The following is a 17,311-nucleotide window of genomic DNA, read 5'->3' on the forward strand; positions in this document are numbered from 1 at the left end:
TAAGACATGGTATGTGGTGGGTCCTGTCGAGATTTAGTCAACTACTATTAGGTATGTGGTATCTATAACCCTAACAAATAACATTAAATAAACTTCACCCATTGTAACGCAAGAGCTTTTTTTTCCAGTTTGAATTAAAGATTTGAACATTCAACACGAAACTATGAATTGTGATGATTCAAATTCAATTTAAATTTTTCTTACTTTTTCGTAGTCGCCATCAGCTCCAGACCAAACCCCATCCTAAAAATCCTCCAAATCTCGCCCATGTCGCCGCCGACGATGACGACCGCCGCCGCCGCCACCGCCACCGCCATGGCCGCCGGCGTTCTCCCCCGACCGCGCCCGCACTTCCTCCGCCGCGGCATCCTCCCCTCGCCGGCCTCCCCGCTCCCCTTCGCTTCCCGGGTCTCCTCCGCTGCGCCCCTCCGCCACCGCCTCCCGCCGCCGCGCTTCTCCCTCTCCCCGATCCCCAAGACCCTCTCCTCGCCGTCGCACGTCCCCGTCCGCTCCCTCTTCACCGGCATCGTCGAGGACGTCGGCACCGTCCGCCGCATCGGCCCGCCGCCCGCGCCGCCCTCCGGCGGCGGCGGCGAGGCCCCCGGCGTTGACCTCGAGGTGGAGACGAGCACCCTCCTCGCCGGGACGCAGCTCGGGGACAGCGTGGCCGTCGACGGGGCCTGCCTCACCGTCGCGGCCATCGACGCGGCGGCGTCGACGCTCACCTTCGGCGTCGCGCCGGAGACACTCCGCCGGACGTCCCTCGGCGGCCGGTCCGCCGGCGACGCCGTGAACCTGGAGCGCGCGCTCACGCCGGCGTCGCGCATGGGGGGCCACTTCGTGCAGGGCCACGTGGACGGGACGGGGGAGATCGCCGCGTTCCGGGCCGAGGGGGACTCGCTCTGGGTCACCGTGCGCGCGCCGCCGGAGATCCTGCGGCTGCTGGTGTCCAAGGGCTTCGTCGCCGTCGACGGCGCGAGCCTCACCGTGGTGAACGTCGACGAGGAAGGCGGGTGGTTCGACTTCATGCTGGTGAGGTACACCCAGGACAACATCGTGCTGCCGAACAAGAAGGTTGGGGACAAGGTGAACCTCGAGGCCGACATACTCGGCAAGTACGTCGAGAAGCTCCTCGCCGGGAGATTGGAGGCGATGTCGAAGGTGTGAATTTGCCATTTGTTGAGCTGGAAGAAGCACTGCTCTTCATTCCTTTTCGGTATAAATAAGGCGCAATCTAATGTTCATCAGTAATGGCAGATTCTGTATTTCTCCTTTCTGTATATGTTGATTGAGATGCATATTTAGTTATTTATGATCAATTGATTTCGGTGACGCTACCTTATTCATATTGTTTCATAGTCATTGAATACTTTTTGCTTGCTGCGGAGTAAAGTGCTTGGTGTGATGGTGTCTTATCTTGGTTGGATTGGTCTAGTAGTTCACTGGTTCTAGTTCATCCTCGCGCTACTTAAAAGTTAGTGTTTGATCAGTGCCATGTCATTTGTCATGTCTGTTAATTGTTCAAGAGGTAGTAGCCTGGTTATAACTATCTCCAATTTATTGGTTCCATGCAATGTCGTAATTCTTGAAAGAACTGGTATCAATTTTAGGTGGTAGTAGCGTGATTTTCTGCTGCCATATATGAACATTTCCAATTTCTGGAATAGATCGTGATGTAGGGTGTGTTGGTAGTTGTGGTATCTGTTTGCGCAGTTGTATGTACGGTTATCTGTTCTTGATGGGCTTGGCATCTTGGGGAAACAGGCCACACTAATGGAAGTAGAATCAGCAAACCTTCACCAGATTGATCTACATGTTACCTTTTCGTTGTGTTTTTCCTGTATATTTGATACTCTGTAATTGATATACCCGTGCTTTGCATTGTGCAGGCAGGAAAGAGAAGGGAATGAAAGCGGATCCTGATCCACTGCTTCCTTTGCGGAATCGTTCTGGAGCCAGGAGCAAGGAAGATAAAAAGAGAGGCTCTTTTCAGACTTGCATAGCTCCATTGCATCGACGAAAAATTATACCAACAGTGTTCTTGTAATAACGCAGCTTGTAAGTTGTAAGCTTGCCTTTCCATTGCCTCTGTTGAACGAAGCGGAGACAGTTGAAGAGTTCCATATGATAATTCAGAGTTATAAAGTTTTTGACATTGTGTAAATTTGGTGTTGCTTCTGCTGCTGCTCGTGTAATTCTGGTGGCTGCTTAGCTTGTTGCTGAAGGCTGTGTTTAGTTGAGGGGAAAGTTTGGATTTTGGTTGAAATTAAAGATGATGTGACTGAAAAGTTGTGTGTGTATGACATGTTGATGTGATGGAAAAGGACTGAAGTTTGGATCTAAACACAGCCGAAGCTTTGCTCCAGATTTTGTATGGTGGTTACTGGCTGAGGAATTCCAGGCAGGTTGTTGTCCTGATGCTGTTTTATAGAGTAGGGTAGAGTTAAGTGAGAACAATTAGTTTAGAAAATGATCAGTTGACAGAAAGCGCATCTGGTGTAGTGGTATCATAGTACCCTCCCACGGTACTGACCGGGGTTCGATTCCCCGGATGCGCATTTGTTTTTTATTCTTTTCACTCTGTCTTTTTTACTTCTCTCATCATCAAAAACAAAATGCATCAGTCTGATGATCAACCATGTTTTTTTTGGGGGGGTTTCTTTTTACTCATAAACGAAATGGATCAGTCTGTTGATCAACCTTCTCACCATCAAAAACAAAATGCATCAGTCCGATGATCAACCATGTTTTTTTGGGGGGTTTCTTTTTACTCATAAACGAAATGGATCAGTCTGTTGATCAACCAGGCGTTCGTTTTCATCTCTTTCTCTTGTTTTTTTTTTAATCTCTAAAACAAGATGCATCATTTTGTAGACTTTCTGATGATCAATCAGGTGTCGTTTCTTTTCTTTTCAACTCCTTAAACAAAAGCAAAGTGCGTCATTCTGATAATCTGATGGTCAATCATATCAGGGTGAGGATTGAAGAATGCATCGTCTAAAAAAAACGTGAATGCTATATCATTCTGGCCGGTTGTCAATCAGGGATGACTTGTGAAAGCATTCGCAGGCTGCACTGCACTGCTACAGTCAAGGCAGCTCACTGAAGGCCGTGATAACCGATTTGGTCGCCATAAATTATGCTAAGGATTAATTATGGTCAGTCTACTAACCCTAACATAATTATAATTACATTATTAGGTCCACGGTTCACCTTCACGCTTCGTGAACTAATACATCTCCATCTCTTACACTCTCCTACTACCTACCTCTATATATGTGCTGGATTTGGATACTTCCATTTGTGCCATACATTTTGTCATTTCGACCTGCTCCATGGCAACCACATGCATGTTCTCCAAACTAGTGATCCCTAACAACTACAATAATCGGAGTTGGCATCTTGTAATTTATTTTTTGGTATACTAACTGTGGGTATAAATTTAGTTCGTAAACTTAATAAATGTGTGCATTATTCCTAAAACTTCGTATATTTTTTTTCGAGGGGACAGGCAGGGAGCTCCTGCAATTTACTATAGAAAAAGAGAGTTGATCCAGTTTATAAGGAAAACCGGACCCAAAAACCTTACAACTGCACAGTTAATTAAAGGAAAACTGGCGAAAACCCGGCATTGACAAAACTGAACCAAATGACAATTGTCCAACAAGGAAAAAAACTCCTAGAACGAATCCTTCAAGAAGGTTACGCTGACAGAACGGCGACAACGTCCGATCCTAACGAATCCAAGGTTTTCACCCGAAGAGTTTCCTTGAAGTGGAGTTGAAACGAGGGCTCCAAACGCAACGCCTTCAAGAAGGTGAACGGCGTCCGAGGGCGCTGCCGTTAGTAGCACCAGAAGCGGAGCAAGGTTTTCACCTCGGAGACCCTGTCAACCAAAGCATCCAAAACGGAAGCTTCCAAATGCCTCCTGCACACCGAAGGGTACCTGCACTATGGACACCACCTGCACAATGACCGGATTCTGCACCACCCTTGACCCCGACTGAGAACGCGCCGGATCTAGACCTAAAGCCCAAATCGGCCGTCCTCCTTTCACCACCATCGCCAGCCACGGGCGAGGTTGGCTGCCGGCGCCGCACGCTCCAAACACCACCGGACGTCGCGCCACCGCCGGATCCAGACGCGCCGCCGCCGGATCTGTTCACCCCACCGCCGCCCGTCTCCAACCCCGCCGCCATCGGCCGCTGCCGCCACTACCGCCGCCATCTCCATCCCCGCCACCGTCGCCCATCGCCGCCCCGCCAGATCCGGCCGAAGCGGCGCGAATCTGGCGGTTTACCGCCGCCGCCTCTCCGGAGAGACCCCCGGTCTCCTAAGAGTGGCGCGAGAGAGGAGCCCCGCCGCCGCCGTCCTTGTGGCCGCGCGGCTTTGCCGGCGGCCACTCGGGCAGCGGCGAGGCGGAGGAGGGAGGTGGGGGAGAGAGAAGGGGTGGCCGAGTCGTCGCCTCCCGTGCCGCCCCTGGGGGAGGACGACGCGAGGGAAGGTTGTCCCCTCAAGTATCACACACTTAAAAACTTCGTATATGAGTGCAATTTAGTCCAAGAAGTTAATAAATAAACATATAGGTGCAACAACTTATAAGATGGGTAAGATTTTGTACAAACTTAAGAAGTGATATAACAACTTACTTAGTTTGGGCATATTTTTTCTATACATGTTCGGTTTTTGAATAGTTGTTTTGTGGATATACATGTGCATATTTGTATAAGCTTACTCAAATTTTATCATTCTAGTAAATAAAACAATTAGATTTTACTATGTAGAAATTTTTGTATTTCGGTTGAGATTTGAGAATGTGAAGCAAATCAGTGGTGCAAATTATATGATCAATGTAATTCTTATGGATTAATTTAGATTGTGAGGCAATATCTACTGGATTAGCATGTGATGGCAAATTGACATTATTGAAAAAAAAAACTCAGCTAACACTCATTAACCAAAGAGCAAAGTTATTACACTCACTTGCCAAGTTGCTAGAACAAAAAAAAATAAAAACCTAAGTTGTCAAGTGGTACATACTCACTTGTCAAGTTATTACACTCGAATGTTCAATTATAAGTGTTATATAATGAATACAATTTACTCTTATTTTAGGAGAACAAAAATACGAGACCGACTGTCTCTGCACCATCTGAAATACACACAACCATATTTCGTGAATTAACACCTAATCTCGATCTATTGTACATAACCTAAATATACACACACTTATATATTTATAGACACGATTTGAATCCTGGTGAGAGTGATGGAGGCCAAACACAGACGCGCACGCAACTTAATTTACCATTACACTAATGGTACTTATTGTGCAACTAATTGACAGTGGATTAATTTTAGAAAACGAGTTTAATCTCAACTTTGTTAACTACTTCCTTTGATTCAAATCATTTTAGCATTTTACATATTAATATAAAATGGTAGAATGACTTACATCGTATAACGGAAGGGTACAAACTAATATATATAGGTACATGCGTATACGTACACTCATCACCTGGACCTGGTAGGTAGATTAATTAGGCCTGGTCGTAGTAGTCTGATATATATATAGGCGTGTGTGCGTGTCATGTTGCCATGTACACACGTTAATTAGTACGTTACGTAGACATGCAAAGCACACGTTAATTAGCTAGCTCCTTGGCTACTAGTAATGATCAGGTCAAAGCTTAGTCATTAGTATAAATTCTGAACTAACCTATGGGCGCACACATACGGGAAACGGTACGATTGGCCGTGTCCTGCATGGTGGTCAACGTAGGCACATATATGCTCAGAGACCTTGCCTGGCCTTCCAAAATATCAAGTCGTCAGAAGCTATTCTAAACGGTTTAGATTGTAAGTTAGATTATGAGAATATCCAGTATATAATATGGAAAATAAATTAAAAGTTAGAAGTTGAAAAACTCAGTTTTTCTAGCTAGATTCTCACAAGTTAGGGCCCTTCCATTCTATAGGAAAATTTCCTATGAAAACCTTTCAAACAAAGAATTAAATCCTATGTTATCCTTTCAAATTCCTATGTAATGGATAATCCTATAGAGATTTTAAAGAAAATTTAGCAAGAACTCTAACCTATTGGAAATTTCCATTTGATTCTATCTCTCTCATCTGATTCATGGTTTTTTTTCTACGGTCCAATTAATCGGTTATTCATGTGTTTTTCTGTATTTTGCAATCATCTGTTTTACAAGTACATTCCTATTAGAATTCTACGTTTTAACTATTCCTCCGTTTTTACATTCCTACTATTCAAAAGGGCCCTAACATTTTACCATCTGATTCTCATAAGATCCCTCAATTATGGCTTTTGGCTCTTTCCACCTTCCGTGTGGGTGTTAGTACTATATATGACATTTATATAGGTTTTATGGTATTTTATAGAAATTATTTTAATTATAATATAGTCGATAGAGAAGTCACAAATTAATATATACTGCTATAATTCTCGTACTCTGAAGGAGAGGACGAGTTAGCACAAGCAACCTTCTTAGGCAATATTTCCATACACAAAGAACATGCCAATTATATTGTTCCTAGCTAAGTGGATAGTGGATACAATATGCCTTATTTATTAGAAAAGAAGTCGTTAGAGCGATACAATAGCAGATTATTAGCCAGCTGTAAACATATTTTAATGAGATAAAACATGAGAGAGAAGAGCAGCGGGCTACAGATCTGTAGCCAGCTGCAGCGCGGACTCCAAGAAGCAATATGTATATAACAGGTGAAACCATATATTAATAGTATATGACGGAGCGTGGGGCTCCTCACCGGGAGACTGCGCGGGCCCCCCTTTGCCGGTTCGGCCGGGGGCGCTGAGTGAGGCTCTAAGCCCTTGATCTGTGGAATGTTTCGCGAGAAAGGAAACGCACAAGACACGGGCGATGTATACAGGTTCGGGCCGCTGAGAAGCGTAATACCCTACTCCTGTGTTCTGGTGGATCTGAGTGTGAAGGAATTACAGAGAGCAGAAGAGCTAGAGAGCTTAGGTGTTCTCTCAGTTGTCTTCCTCCTTTTTTCTTTTTTTCTTCCCCTTTTTTCGTCCTTTCTTTTCCCCCCTCTCTTTTCGTCCTTTCTTTTCCCCCCTCTCTTTTTTCCTTTTTGGTGGGCAAGGTCCTCCTTTTATAACTCAAGGGGATCCCACATGCTCCACTTCTACCTACTTTTCTTTTGGGTGGAGACCCACTCTATCTTCACCAAAACTCGACTCACCTTCTCTTGGAAGCTAAAACACAGCTTGTTCTTCAGTGTGGCCAGGCGTGCTCACTCGTCTACTCTCGGAGATCACCCTGTCATCCCTTCATAAATGGGCGGAGATTTGCAATGGCTGCTGTCCGAATGACCCTCCGATGGGATGGGTCATACCTACCTCCACTCCGCTGGAAGGAGGTGCAAAACGGGAGCGCGGTTGTCCGCCTATGACATGACAGGCGTCAGACCAGTCACAGACCGGTCACTCTCGTCCACCACGCGTCAGTTTAGCAAGCTGCATGTCTGCCCTTCTTCATACAAAGACTTCCTTGCAATGGTTGGGATGAAGCCTGGCATATATCTGACCGGGACCGACGTGCCATCTTCAGGAGCTGGCACGCCGTCTCCGGCTAGGGACAAGTGCCTGGAGGCTCTCATCAATCCGACGGGACGGGGCGAGGCGTGTAACAGGCCACCTGCCACCACCTAACCCGCGATCTGACCGGTCTGTGACCGGTCACACGCTGCGCCCGGTCACGGACCGGATAAGCGAGCGCGCTGCGCTGCATTACATGCGACGTGACGCGCTCGTTCAACCCGCAATAAATGCGGTTAGGTGAGCCCCGCTGTGCTCACCTAACCCATATACGTGGCGCCAAACCCACAGGGGGTCGGGGCGCCCCGGCCCTCGGGGCCGAAACGGGAGCGGTCCGACCCCTCGGGGAGACAAAAGGAGGGGCGGCCACATCACCCTCGGGCCCGCCCCCCCCCCCCCCCCCCCCGAGGGGGTCAGGCCACGTGGGTGATCGCGGCTGCCCAAGCCTCTAGTCATGATACTCCCGGTCCCATGTCACCGACAGTATAGTAAGCAACTATTGTATGAATTGGCTATTGTATTGACTATATATGAATTGGAGCTAGTAGTGAGCTATACTATTAAACTTGCTCTTATGGTGGTGGAGTTGAAAAATATTTATCGAGGATCAGGGTTTACACTTCCATTTTCCACCAAAATTTTGGGCTCACTTAAAAAAGAGTAAATTACACCAGGGGTCCTTAAACTTGTAAGCATGTTTTACATATGTCCATGAATTTGGAAAACGTGCGTCAATGTCTTTAAACTTGGTTTATTGTATCATCACGGTCCAAAATCTCGTTCGACCGTGGACTTACCTACGTGACATGCTACGTAGTCAAATGAGGCTTTAAACCGAGATGATATAATAAATCAAGTTTAAGAACCTTGATGCGCACTATGCAAGATATCGCGAATTTAGGTGAAACCTCCCTGTAAGTTTACGGAGCGCTAGTGTAATTTACTCTTTAAAAAACATCTTCCGTACATAGATACTACGTTTAAGTACTAAACATTTCCTTTGGTTTCAAGAGTTTGATTTCTCCCTGATTGGTTGACCATGTATAAAACGTGTATGCAACAAGACAACGAGTATAGTACAATGAAGACAGAGCGACGACCGAGATGAGGAATTTCCTCCGGTTTTTGATCTTTTCATCAGGACTGTGGAATGCACACGACCGTTGCCAAAATAATGGCCATGACAGCTCGTGCTTAATTAACAAGTAATCTCAAAAAATTTGGTCAGCGTTCTCTCTCGCTCGCAACGAATCCAAAATCCAAAGTTATGATCGACGACCCAAATCCAATCAAGCAAAGTGGATCCTAGTTGGTAGAAAAAAGAAGGAATTTAATTGGGGCATCAAGTTTTTTTTTGAGTTCAAGAAATAGATTTTGATGAGTATATGTTTCCATGGAATTTATGTAATATTATTTTTACTATCTTTGAATAGAAGTTTCACATGAAATTGGTGTGACATTATTTTACCGTTCTCGAGGCGAGGATACCAAAATAACATGATATAAACCTCTGTTTCACATGTCATAAGTATCTATTTGGCTAAACTGTTAACTGTGCATTATAATCAGAAGTGGATTTTTAATTTTAACTTTAGAAATAATTTTAGGTATTTATTTGTCTATTTGGTTGCCGGCATGATTTTTGCTAGCTAGGGGACAAGTAAAAGAAATCCTTAAAAATTTTCTTACAACTCAAAAGTTAAAATTTTTTCATTGTGAATGTAGAAGCTGGATTTTAATCCATTTTCTAAAAAAAATTATATCATTTTACCTACAGTATAATTTAAGATAAATGAGCTGTTTAATTTACTCGTGTGGGTAGGAGATAGAGAGAACATTGTCATTAGTAATCACTGATTTACAGATTAGTCACTCATCTGCTGACACAAGAATGTAGACACCGTTGATGTTGGAACATGGAAATCACTGCATTCATACGCATCAACACAACTATATAAAAGCTACAGAAACATTGTTTTTGCATTTCGAGGTAATAGATAACTCTAGCCCCCATTACTTTTGAGTGCCGACCAACACAGTTTTCAATTTGGCTAAATATCTTTCACAAAATGCCAATGAAATTGTCATAAAGATGATCCAAACAAAGCCATGTTAGGTACCACAACCTTTTGTTCCGTACTTCTTCATACCACACAAAAACAAAAAAAAAGATAAAGTCACAACCATTTCAACAAAAATTCCAACAATGTCCCAATGACAAGTGGGCCCACAACCTGAACCGGCTGACACGGTCCCACATTTCAGTGACAGATATGAACACCCTGTGAACCATGTGGACGGTCTCTTGCACACACAGGAGAATATTTTGTTGTGCAGGGGAGATGAACATGGACAACCTATGATGATCAGTTGATCACCTATGATTTGTTGAAAACAATGAGCAGAGGAAAACAATGCTGGTTTGGTAGACATTCTCAGGGTTGATGGAGCTCAAAAACTGGTGACAGCGGCTAGTGGTTTTTCACAGCTCCTGTTCTTTGTTTAACTAACAAACAGCTGCATGTTCATATGTTTGTGCCTAAGAACTTTCTTAAGCGTGTCCCAACAACCCCTTTTGGTGAGAGCAATGGCTCAACAACCTTAGCCACTTTGTGGATTTTTTTTCTTTTGTTCCATGATGATTAGGAACTGCATGCAGGGGACTTGTTTTAACGGTGCTAATCTTTTGTTTGGTTCGTTGTTGTGATGTATCCATGCAGATAAGAGATAATTCAGTTGGCCTAACTACTTTACTGATGAGCACATGGTTTTTTCATCAAAAGTTTGTCTGGATTTTTAATATTGATGACAGTATGCTATAAAAATTACTAAAACATGGTGAAAAAAAGTACATTTGTCTCATTGGTGATAGAAATAAATATAGCACATTAATTGGTAAAAAAAACATAAATATGTAGTTTAGGCCTTTAGGGTGCATTTCGACTATAACAATTTATTTCGCATTTTGCCTGGATATAGTAAATGAGGGTGACAATTTTTTAATAAATGAACTTATGAACACAACCACAAAAATTAGGCTAATAAGTCCACAAACCTTAAGAAAATTATCAATATTTTTTTAAAAGTTTATGTAAGTAATACATTAGTGGTACCATTAAAGAGTTTACGAGTTAGAACTATTAAGACTTTCATCCCATGGACCACACCAATCTATCTAGTTTAGTGCTCATTTGTCATCTCCCACATTGAACATCTCATAATTAATCTTCTCCTAACTCCAAACCAGCCAGCCAGCCAGAGAACAAGTACACAAAAGAATTAAGTATCCTAGGAGATAAATACCATGTCACATTGTCACTCAAAAGCCCATGAAACAATCATGTGCTAAAAAACCAGGCTAAGTCATGCATGTGTCCATGTAGCAGAGAGGATAAGACTAGAGAGCAGCCAGGCCACATTATAATAGAGGGCAACAAAAAAAACAAAAAAAATCCAGCAGCTAGCTTCACTGGTTTTGAAGGCTTCCCTAACTAGATGCTGGATTTGCTGCTGCATGGGCGGCGCCCCCTGTATTGGCCACCTCACCACCTCCATGGATTGCAGCTGTCCTCTCTACCTTAACCCTTTGACCAGTGCTTGTTTGTGTGTAGCACTAGTAGACAAAGCACCATCCATGACTTGAAAAGAAAATTCACCAAATTGGTTGCAAGTATTGGTTGATGGCTCTTATCTATCTAGTAAGTAGAACTAGTAGAGGAGATAATTTGCAGATGTTTTGCTTTCTTTTCTTGTCCTCACCGAATCCTACTAACCTCCTCTTTGTGGTAGGCATGTGCATAAGTGTCAAGTGTCTATATATATTCTTCTGCACATTCTTTGCTCCCTGCCCATAGATACACATTTCCTCTTCTTCTTCTTCTTGTTCTTGTTCTTGTGTCCTGACTGTTCTTGATAAAGCTCAGATTTGGGAATTGGACCACATCATAACATTCTTTGGCAGAGTTTGTGAAGGTACATTTGGAGTTTGGATTAATTTCAGGTGGTTAGCTGTTCTTGATCGTTCTTCTTGTTGTTGGTTGCTGGAAGATTCGAAGATTTTTTTTGTGTGTGTGTGTAAATTGTGGTGTTCTTGTTTGGCATTGTTGCTCAGTTAGTTGATCATGGCGAGCCGGGAGGAGAGCGGCAATGGCGGTGGCGGTGGCGCGACGCCGGCGGCGGATTACCGGAGCTCGGACAGCCGGAGCTCGAGCCGGCGGAGCACGCGGTTCAAGGAGGACAACGAGTACGTGGAGATCACGCTCGACGTCAAGGGCGACGACACGGTCGCCATCCAGAGCATCCGCAACGGCGCCGACATGCCCGAGGTCGCCCTCCTCGCGCGCGGCCTCGCGCAGCAGCCGCCGCCGTCCGCGGCGCCCGGCCCCGGCGGGCTCTCGTCGCGGCTCAAGGCGGTGAGGACCGAGCTGAGGCGGATCGCGTCGTGGAAGTTCCCCAGCGGCGTTCTCAGCGGCGGCGGCGGCGGCGGCGACGCGCCGGGCAACGGCAACGACCGCCGCCCTCGCCTCGACCGGAGCATGACCGGCGCCGCCCGCGCGCTGCGCGGGCTCCAGTTCCTCAACTCCAGCGCCGTCACCAATGGCTGGCCGGAGGTGGAGAAGAGGTTCGAGCGCCTCGCCGTCGACGGCTTCCTCCTCCGCTCCCGCTTCGGCCAGTGCATCGGTCAGCTCAAGCTCAAGCTCACCTCTGAAAATTCCTCTAAATTTCTGATGAATTCGAACTGAAACCGACTGAATTTTCTCGCCAAATCGTGTTCCAGGAATGGTTGGATCCGAGGAGTTTGCGGTTCAGATCTTCGACTCGCTTGCGCGGCGGCGAGGGATCACGGCTCAGTTGCTGACCAAGGATCAGCTCCGGGAGTTTTGGGAGCAGCTCTCTGATCCAGGATTTGATGCCAAGCTGCAGACTTTCTTTGACATGTATGTGTTCAGTTCTATCAAAAATTCAAGTTTACATTCAGTCTTGAAGTAGTAGAATTTTAGTCGTTCAAATATTGTTAGTTGCACATGTTTTGTCTTGTAATAGTGAAATTTGCCACTGAACCTTTTGATTAGTATGCACATAGATTCAGTTATGACTTTTGGAAAGGGACTCTGAAGTTTGTTGACTGACATCTGAGTGCTGAATTTCTTGCAGGGTTGACAAGAATGCAGATGGTCAGATCACTGAAGAGGAGCTCAAAGAGGTAAGAAACTGGATCAAAGCAACACAAAAAAAAAATTAAGCATAATTTTTCCATGTAATTTGAAGCAGATTGAGGATTCTGAATTTTTCTTGCATTTTTCAGGTCCTCACCCTGACTGCCTCTGCAAACAAGCTGTCCAAGATCCTGGAGCGCGTCGACGAGTACACCGCGCTGATCATGGAGGAGCTCGATCCCGATCAATTAGGCTACATAGATGTACATACTCTCACCCTCAAATCCTCCACATATTTGAAAAAATATATATATCTGAATTTGACATTGTTAAGAACAAGAATCTATGCAATTCTGAATCTGAAATTGTTCAGAGTACTAGAGTAGCAGTATCTGCAATTCTGAATTCTGACACTGTTCATGGTCACCTCCCATTTCCAAAGATATCAAACCTGGAGTCGCTGCTGCTGCTGCCGCCGTCGCAGGCGCCGTCGAAGCTGGTGACGCACAGCTCCAACATCAGCCAGCTGATCAGCCAGAAGCTGGTGCCGACGCACGACCGGAACCCGCTCCGGCGGGGGCTCCGGCGGCTGTCCTACTTCATGGAGGACAACTGGAAGCGGGTGTGGGTGATGGCGCTGTGGCTGGCCATCAACGCCGGCCTCTTCACCTGGAAGTTCATGGCGTACAAGCGCCACCCGACGTTCGACGTCATGGGCTACTGCGTCTGCGTCGCCAAGGGCGGTGCCGAGACCACCAAGTTCAACATGGCCCTCATCCTCCTCCCCGTTTGCCGGAACACCATCACCTGGCTCCGTTCTCGCACCAAGCTCGGCGCCGTCATCCCCTTCAATGACAACATCAACTTCCACAAGGTAACACTCTTTCACACAAGTATTTTTACGGTGATCTCTACTGTTAGTAGAATATGTACCGCTACTAGTATTATCACCAGTAGAAGCGATCTAAATCATTGATTTATAAATTCTACTGGTAGAAACAATATCGTACCATCGATAGTTAAGGTTGTACTATAAATAGACATTGTCCATTTGACGAGGGAGAAAAACAAAATAAAAGGTTCAGATTTATCCTATTACAATATTACCGGTAGAGAACATCGTAAAAACTCAGTAAGGTCATTATTGACAGTTGTCTTCTCCGGTGACGGCAGGTGGTGGCAGGGGGAGTGGTGGTAGGGGTGGCGCTGCACGGGGTGACTCACCTGACGTGCGACTTCCCGAGGCTGCTGCACGCGAGTGATGCGGCGTACGAGCCGATGAAGAAGTACTTCGGGCAGACACGGATCCCGGACTACTGGTGGTTCGTGCGCGGCGTAGAGGGGATCACCGGCGTGATCATGGTGGTGCTCATGGCCATCGCCTACACGCTGGCGCACCCGTGGTTCCGCCGGAGCAAGCTTAGTGACAGCAACCCGCTGAAGCGGCTCAGCGGTTTCAATATGTTTTGGTACTCCCACCACCTCTTCGTCATCGTCTACATCGCCTTCGTTGTCCATGGCGTCTGCCTCTACATCAACCGGACTTGGTGGAAGCAGACGGTGAGTGAGCCAGCTTCTGGTCGATTTGCGCCCGTCGGGTTCTTTGTGGTCTGAATTCTAAAAAATGTTGCTAACTTTTGTGTGATTTTTCAGACATGGATGTACCTTGCCATCCCTATCCTGCTCTACGCCGGTGAGCGGATTTTCCGGGCTCTGAGGTCTCATGGCTTCACCACCGTAAGGATTGAGAAGGTAACCCAACTCTTTTTTGTTTAACATCAAAAAGAAAATTAGTTCTGTAGCACTGAAAGTTTATGGGAAAAAAAACTTTATTAGCACAGAAAGATCTTTCTGTTCACTTTGACACGACAATTTCTTTCCCTGCAAATGTATACTGATATGGTACTGAATTCTGTTCAAGGAAATTGAATTAAAATGGGGTAAATTTGAAACGTGCAGGTTGCAATCTATCCTGGCAACGTGATAGCCATCCACATGACCAAGCCCCATGGGTTCAAGTACAAGAGTGGCCAGTACATCTATGTTAACTGCGGCGAGGTCTCGCCATTCGAGTGGTAAATCCTCAAATTCCTCAAAATTCTCCGGTCGCGGCACGCGAACCAATACTGGTTTTCACCTGACGATTGTTCACAACTGATCATGCCAATGCTTGTGTCATGACAGGCACCCGTTCACCATCACCTCGGCTCCCGACGACAGCTATCTCAGCATGCATATCCGGTGCCGCGGTGACTGGACCTCGAGCTTCAGGGCCATCTTCTCTCAGGCAAGCTGATCGCCGAGCCACCATGGCGAATCGGGGAAAATTTCGGGTGCTCTGCTTTGTGAAAATTTGTGGATGATGATGGCTAACAATGTGGTGTTCTTGGTTGCAGATATGCAGGCCTCCGATGAACGGCCAGAGCGGCCTCCTCCGGGCTGACTGCATGTCCATGGAGCACCATTCAAGGTGCGCTTTTTTTCCCCGGAATTTTGAACAAATTTTTAGTTTTTGAGATGAATTCGCTCCAATGATTTGTTCTTTTGAAAAAAAGGGAGTAAAATTTAAAAACCTACAACTATTTTTTGTCAAAATTACCAATTTGCTGCAATTTCAAAATTCAGAAAACAACAACATTTTTTTTGTCAAATTAGATATTTGCCACAATTTCAGCTTGGCCAATTCAAGAGGACAACAACAATAATGCACGACTTTACCTGTAAGCCGGCCCTTTCAAAAATGATTTTGTCAGAGAGCTACAATAATACCTAAAGTCGCCCGAATAATTGCTGCTTTACGAAATTTACTCCAAAAAAAATCATTCTGATTCCATTTTGACATTTGACATTTCAAAAACGATTTTATCATAAAGCTACAATAATACCTAAACTTATTCAAATAATTGCAATTTTTTTTGGGTGAAATTTGCTCGAAATATGAACTCAAATTTTGGCATCTTGTGCAGGTTCCCCAAGCTCCTGATCGACGGGCCGTACGGCGCGCCGGCGCAGGACTACTGGAAGTACGACGTCCTCCTCCTCATCGGCCTAGGCATCGGCGCCACCCCTCTCATCAGCATCGTCAAGGACGTCCTCAACCACATCTACGACGACCCCGAGTCCGCCGCCTCGCCGCACACCACCAATGGCGGCGGCGCCGCGGCCGCGGCGAGGAGGGCGTTCATGACGAAGCGCGTCTACTTCTACTGGTGCACGCGGGAGGAGGGCTCGTTCGAGTGGTTCCGCGGCGTGATGAACGAGGTGGCCGACCGCGACGCCGGGCGCGAGTTGATCGAGCTCCACAACCACTGCACCAGCGTGTACGAGGAGGGGGACGCGCGGTCGGCGCTGGTGACGATGCTCCAGGCGCTCCACCACGCCAAGAACGGCGTGGACGTGGTGTCCGGGACGCGGGTGCGCACCCACTTCGCGCGCCCGAGCTGGCGCGACGTGTTCAAGCGCGTCGCCGTGAACCACCAGGGGCAGCGCGTCGGCGTCTTCTTCTGCGGCGACCAGGCGCTCACGCCGGAGCTCCGCCGCCTCGCCCAGGACTTCTCCCACAAGACCACCACCAAATTCGTCTTCCACAAGGAGAATTTCTAGATCATCGGATTCATCGTCGTCAGCTGCCTCTCCGGCGGATAATTGAGTTCTTTCATCCTCTGAGCGAGCTCAGATTAAGTGTACAATTATATACAGATTAATGGTGAGAGATAGGACTACATATTTTAGTGAGTGATTGGTTGTTCGTTCGTTTGTTTTTTTTTCTCCTTCTGTGTAGGTAGAAGAATGGTAGGGGGAGTGATGATTAAGTTAGTTGATGTTTTTTTTGTTTCACAAGTTTGTACAAAATTACCAGAAAACGATGATATAAAGCTTACCACAAAGTGCTTTTTTTTGTTGTTGTTGTTGATATACAGATATAGTGCTTCATTCGGTACTGTTTGTAGGTTGTTTCGATAAGAGTAGTCAAAGTAATTTCATCCTCCTGGGATATCCGCTTGTTTAGTACATTTCATCTAAATAGTCCTAAAAAATTTTTGAAAAAAATCGGTAAGATATATTAATAGAAAATATATCACTTCAGAAACATGTAAATTAAAATTCAACTTACAAACTTTTGTAAGTTGTAATAAAAATAACAAATATATAGTTGCAAATGTACGATAATTATTTTTAATTTATTTTATTCTTTTTGTTGTAACTTAGAGAAGTTAAATTTGGTTTTGTATGTTTGTGTAGTAATATGTTTTATATTAATCTATGTTAATTTTTTTTATAACTATTTATATGACATGAAAAAAAACGAGGGAACGTCGTCTCGAGGAATGAAAATCCATATATAAATTTTGTCCCGACTTGTCATTTGAATCCATCAAGTTGCAAACACACGTTAAGAAAAACAAAAAGAGTATCTGGGTCCTTAATCTTAGTTCAATGTACTCTTTAAAATGAAGATTAAGTTTTTTTTTTTCCGTAAAACGAGATGGTATTAACGTATGATTGATTGAGTTCTAATTATTACAAACTTAAAAAATAAATTAATATGATATTTTAGAGCAAC

General features: G+C 45.3%; 2 protein-coding genes and 1 non-coding gene across 10 annotated transcripts; all 3 read left to right on the plus strand.

Moving 5' to 3' along the window:
* The first annotated feature begins 219 nt into the window (after positions 1-219).
* Positions 220-2,164, plus strand: LOC4352436 (riboflavin synthase). 2 transcript variants are annotated; one of them, XM_015762934.3, is made up of 2 exons: positions 220-1,216; positions 1,890-2,164. In XM_015762934.3, exon 1 carries the CDS (start codon positions 268-270, stop codon positions 1,165-1,167), a length of 900 nt encoding a protein of 299 aa, XP_015618420.1. In that variant the 5' UTR covers positions 220-267; the 3' UTR covers positions 1,168-1,216; positions 1,890-2,164. The 2 variants fall into 2 exon arrangements, with proteins under 2 accessions (XP_015618420.1, XP_015618419.1); XM_015762933.3 differs by having other exon boundaries at positions 220-1,161.
* A 323-nt stretch (positions 2,165-2,487) lies between these two features.
* On the plus strand, positions 2,488-2,558 carry TRNAG-CCC (transfer RNA glycine (anticodon CCC)). Its single transcript has one exon. It is a non-coding gene; the product is annotated as a tRNA-Gly (tRNA).
* An 8,640-nt stretch (positions 2,559-11,198) lies between these two features.
* On the plus strand, positions 11,199-16,645 carry LOC4352439 (respiratory burst oxidase homolog protein B). 7 transcript variants are annotated; one of them, XM_015763123.3, is made up of 13 exons: positions 11,199-11,289; positions 11,515-11,591; positions 11,703-12,271; positions 12,369-12,528; positions 12,746-12,794; positions 12,897-13,010; positions 13,190-13,621; positions 13,921-14,307; positions 14,401-14,499; positions 14,707-14,822; positions 14,932-15,034; positions 15,144-15,217; positions 15,714-16,645. In XM_015763123.3, the coding sequence occupies exons 3-13, from the start codon at positions 11,713-11,715 to the stop codon at positions 16,348-16,350; spliced, it is 2,730 nt and encodes a 909-aa protein (XP_015618609.1). In that variant the 5' UTR covers positions 11,199-11,289; positions 11,515-11,591; positions 11,703-11,712; the 3' UTR covers positions 16,351-16,645. The 7 variants fall into 7 exon arrangements, with proteins under 7 accessions (XP_015618609.1, XP_025877991.1, XP_066162604.1 ...); XM_026022206.2 differs by having other exon boundaries at positions 11,707-12,271; XM_066306507.1 differs by having other exon boundaries at positions 11,515-11,563.
* The last annotated feature ends 666 nt before the right edge of the window (positions 16,646-17,311 follow it).

The sequence above is a fragment of the Oryza sativa genome, chromosome 12 (assembly GCF_034140825.1).
Source record: "Oryza sativa Japonica Group chromosome 12, ASM3414082v1".
Taxonomy (NCBI): domain Eukaryota; kingdom Viridiplantae; phylum Streptophyta; class Magnoliopsida; order Poales; family Poaceae; genus Oryza; species Oryza sativa.

Bases quoted from the DNA above. Each gene is read 5' to 3' on its own strand.
- LOC4352439 (XM_015763123.3), top strand. From the start codon at position 11,713: ATGGCGAGCCGGGAGGAGAGCGGCAATGGCGGTGGCGGTGGCGCGACG. The intron at 12,272-12,368 runs GTCAGCTCAAGC...ATCGTGTTCCAG, and splicing joins CCGCTTCGGCCAGTGCATCG to GAATGGTTGGATCCGAGGAG. The intron at 12,529-12,745 runs GTATGTGTTCAG...AATTTCTTGCAG, and splicing joins CTGCAGACTTTCTTTGACAT to GGTTGACAAGAATGCAGATG.
- LOC4352436 (XM_015762933.3), top strand. From the start codon at position 268: ATGTCGCCGCCGACGATGACGACCGCCGCCGCCGCCACCGCCACCGCC. The intron at 1,162-1,889 runs GTGTGAATTTGC...TGCATTGTGCAG, and splicing joins GATTGGAGGCGATGTCGAAG to GCAGGAAAGAGAAGGGAATG.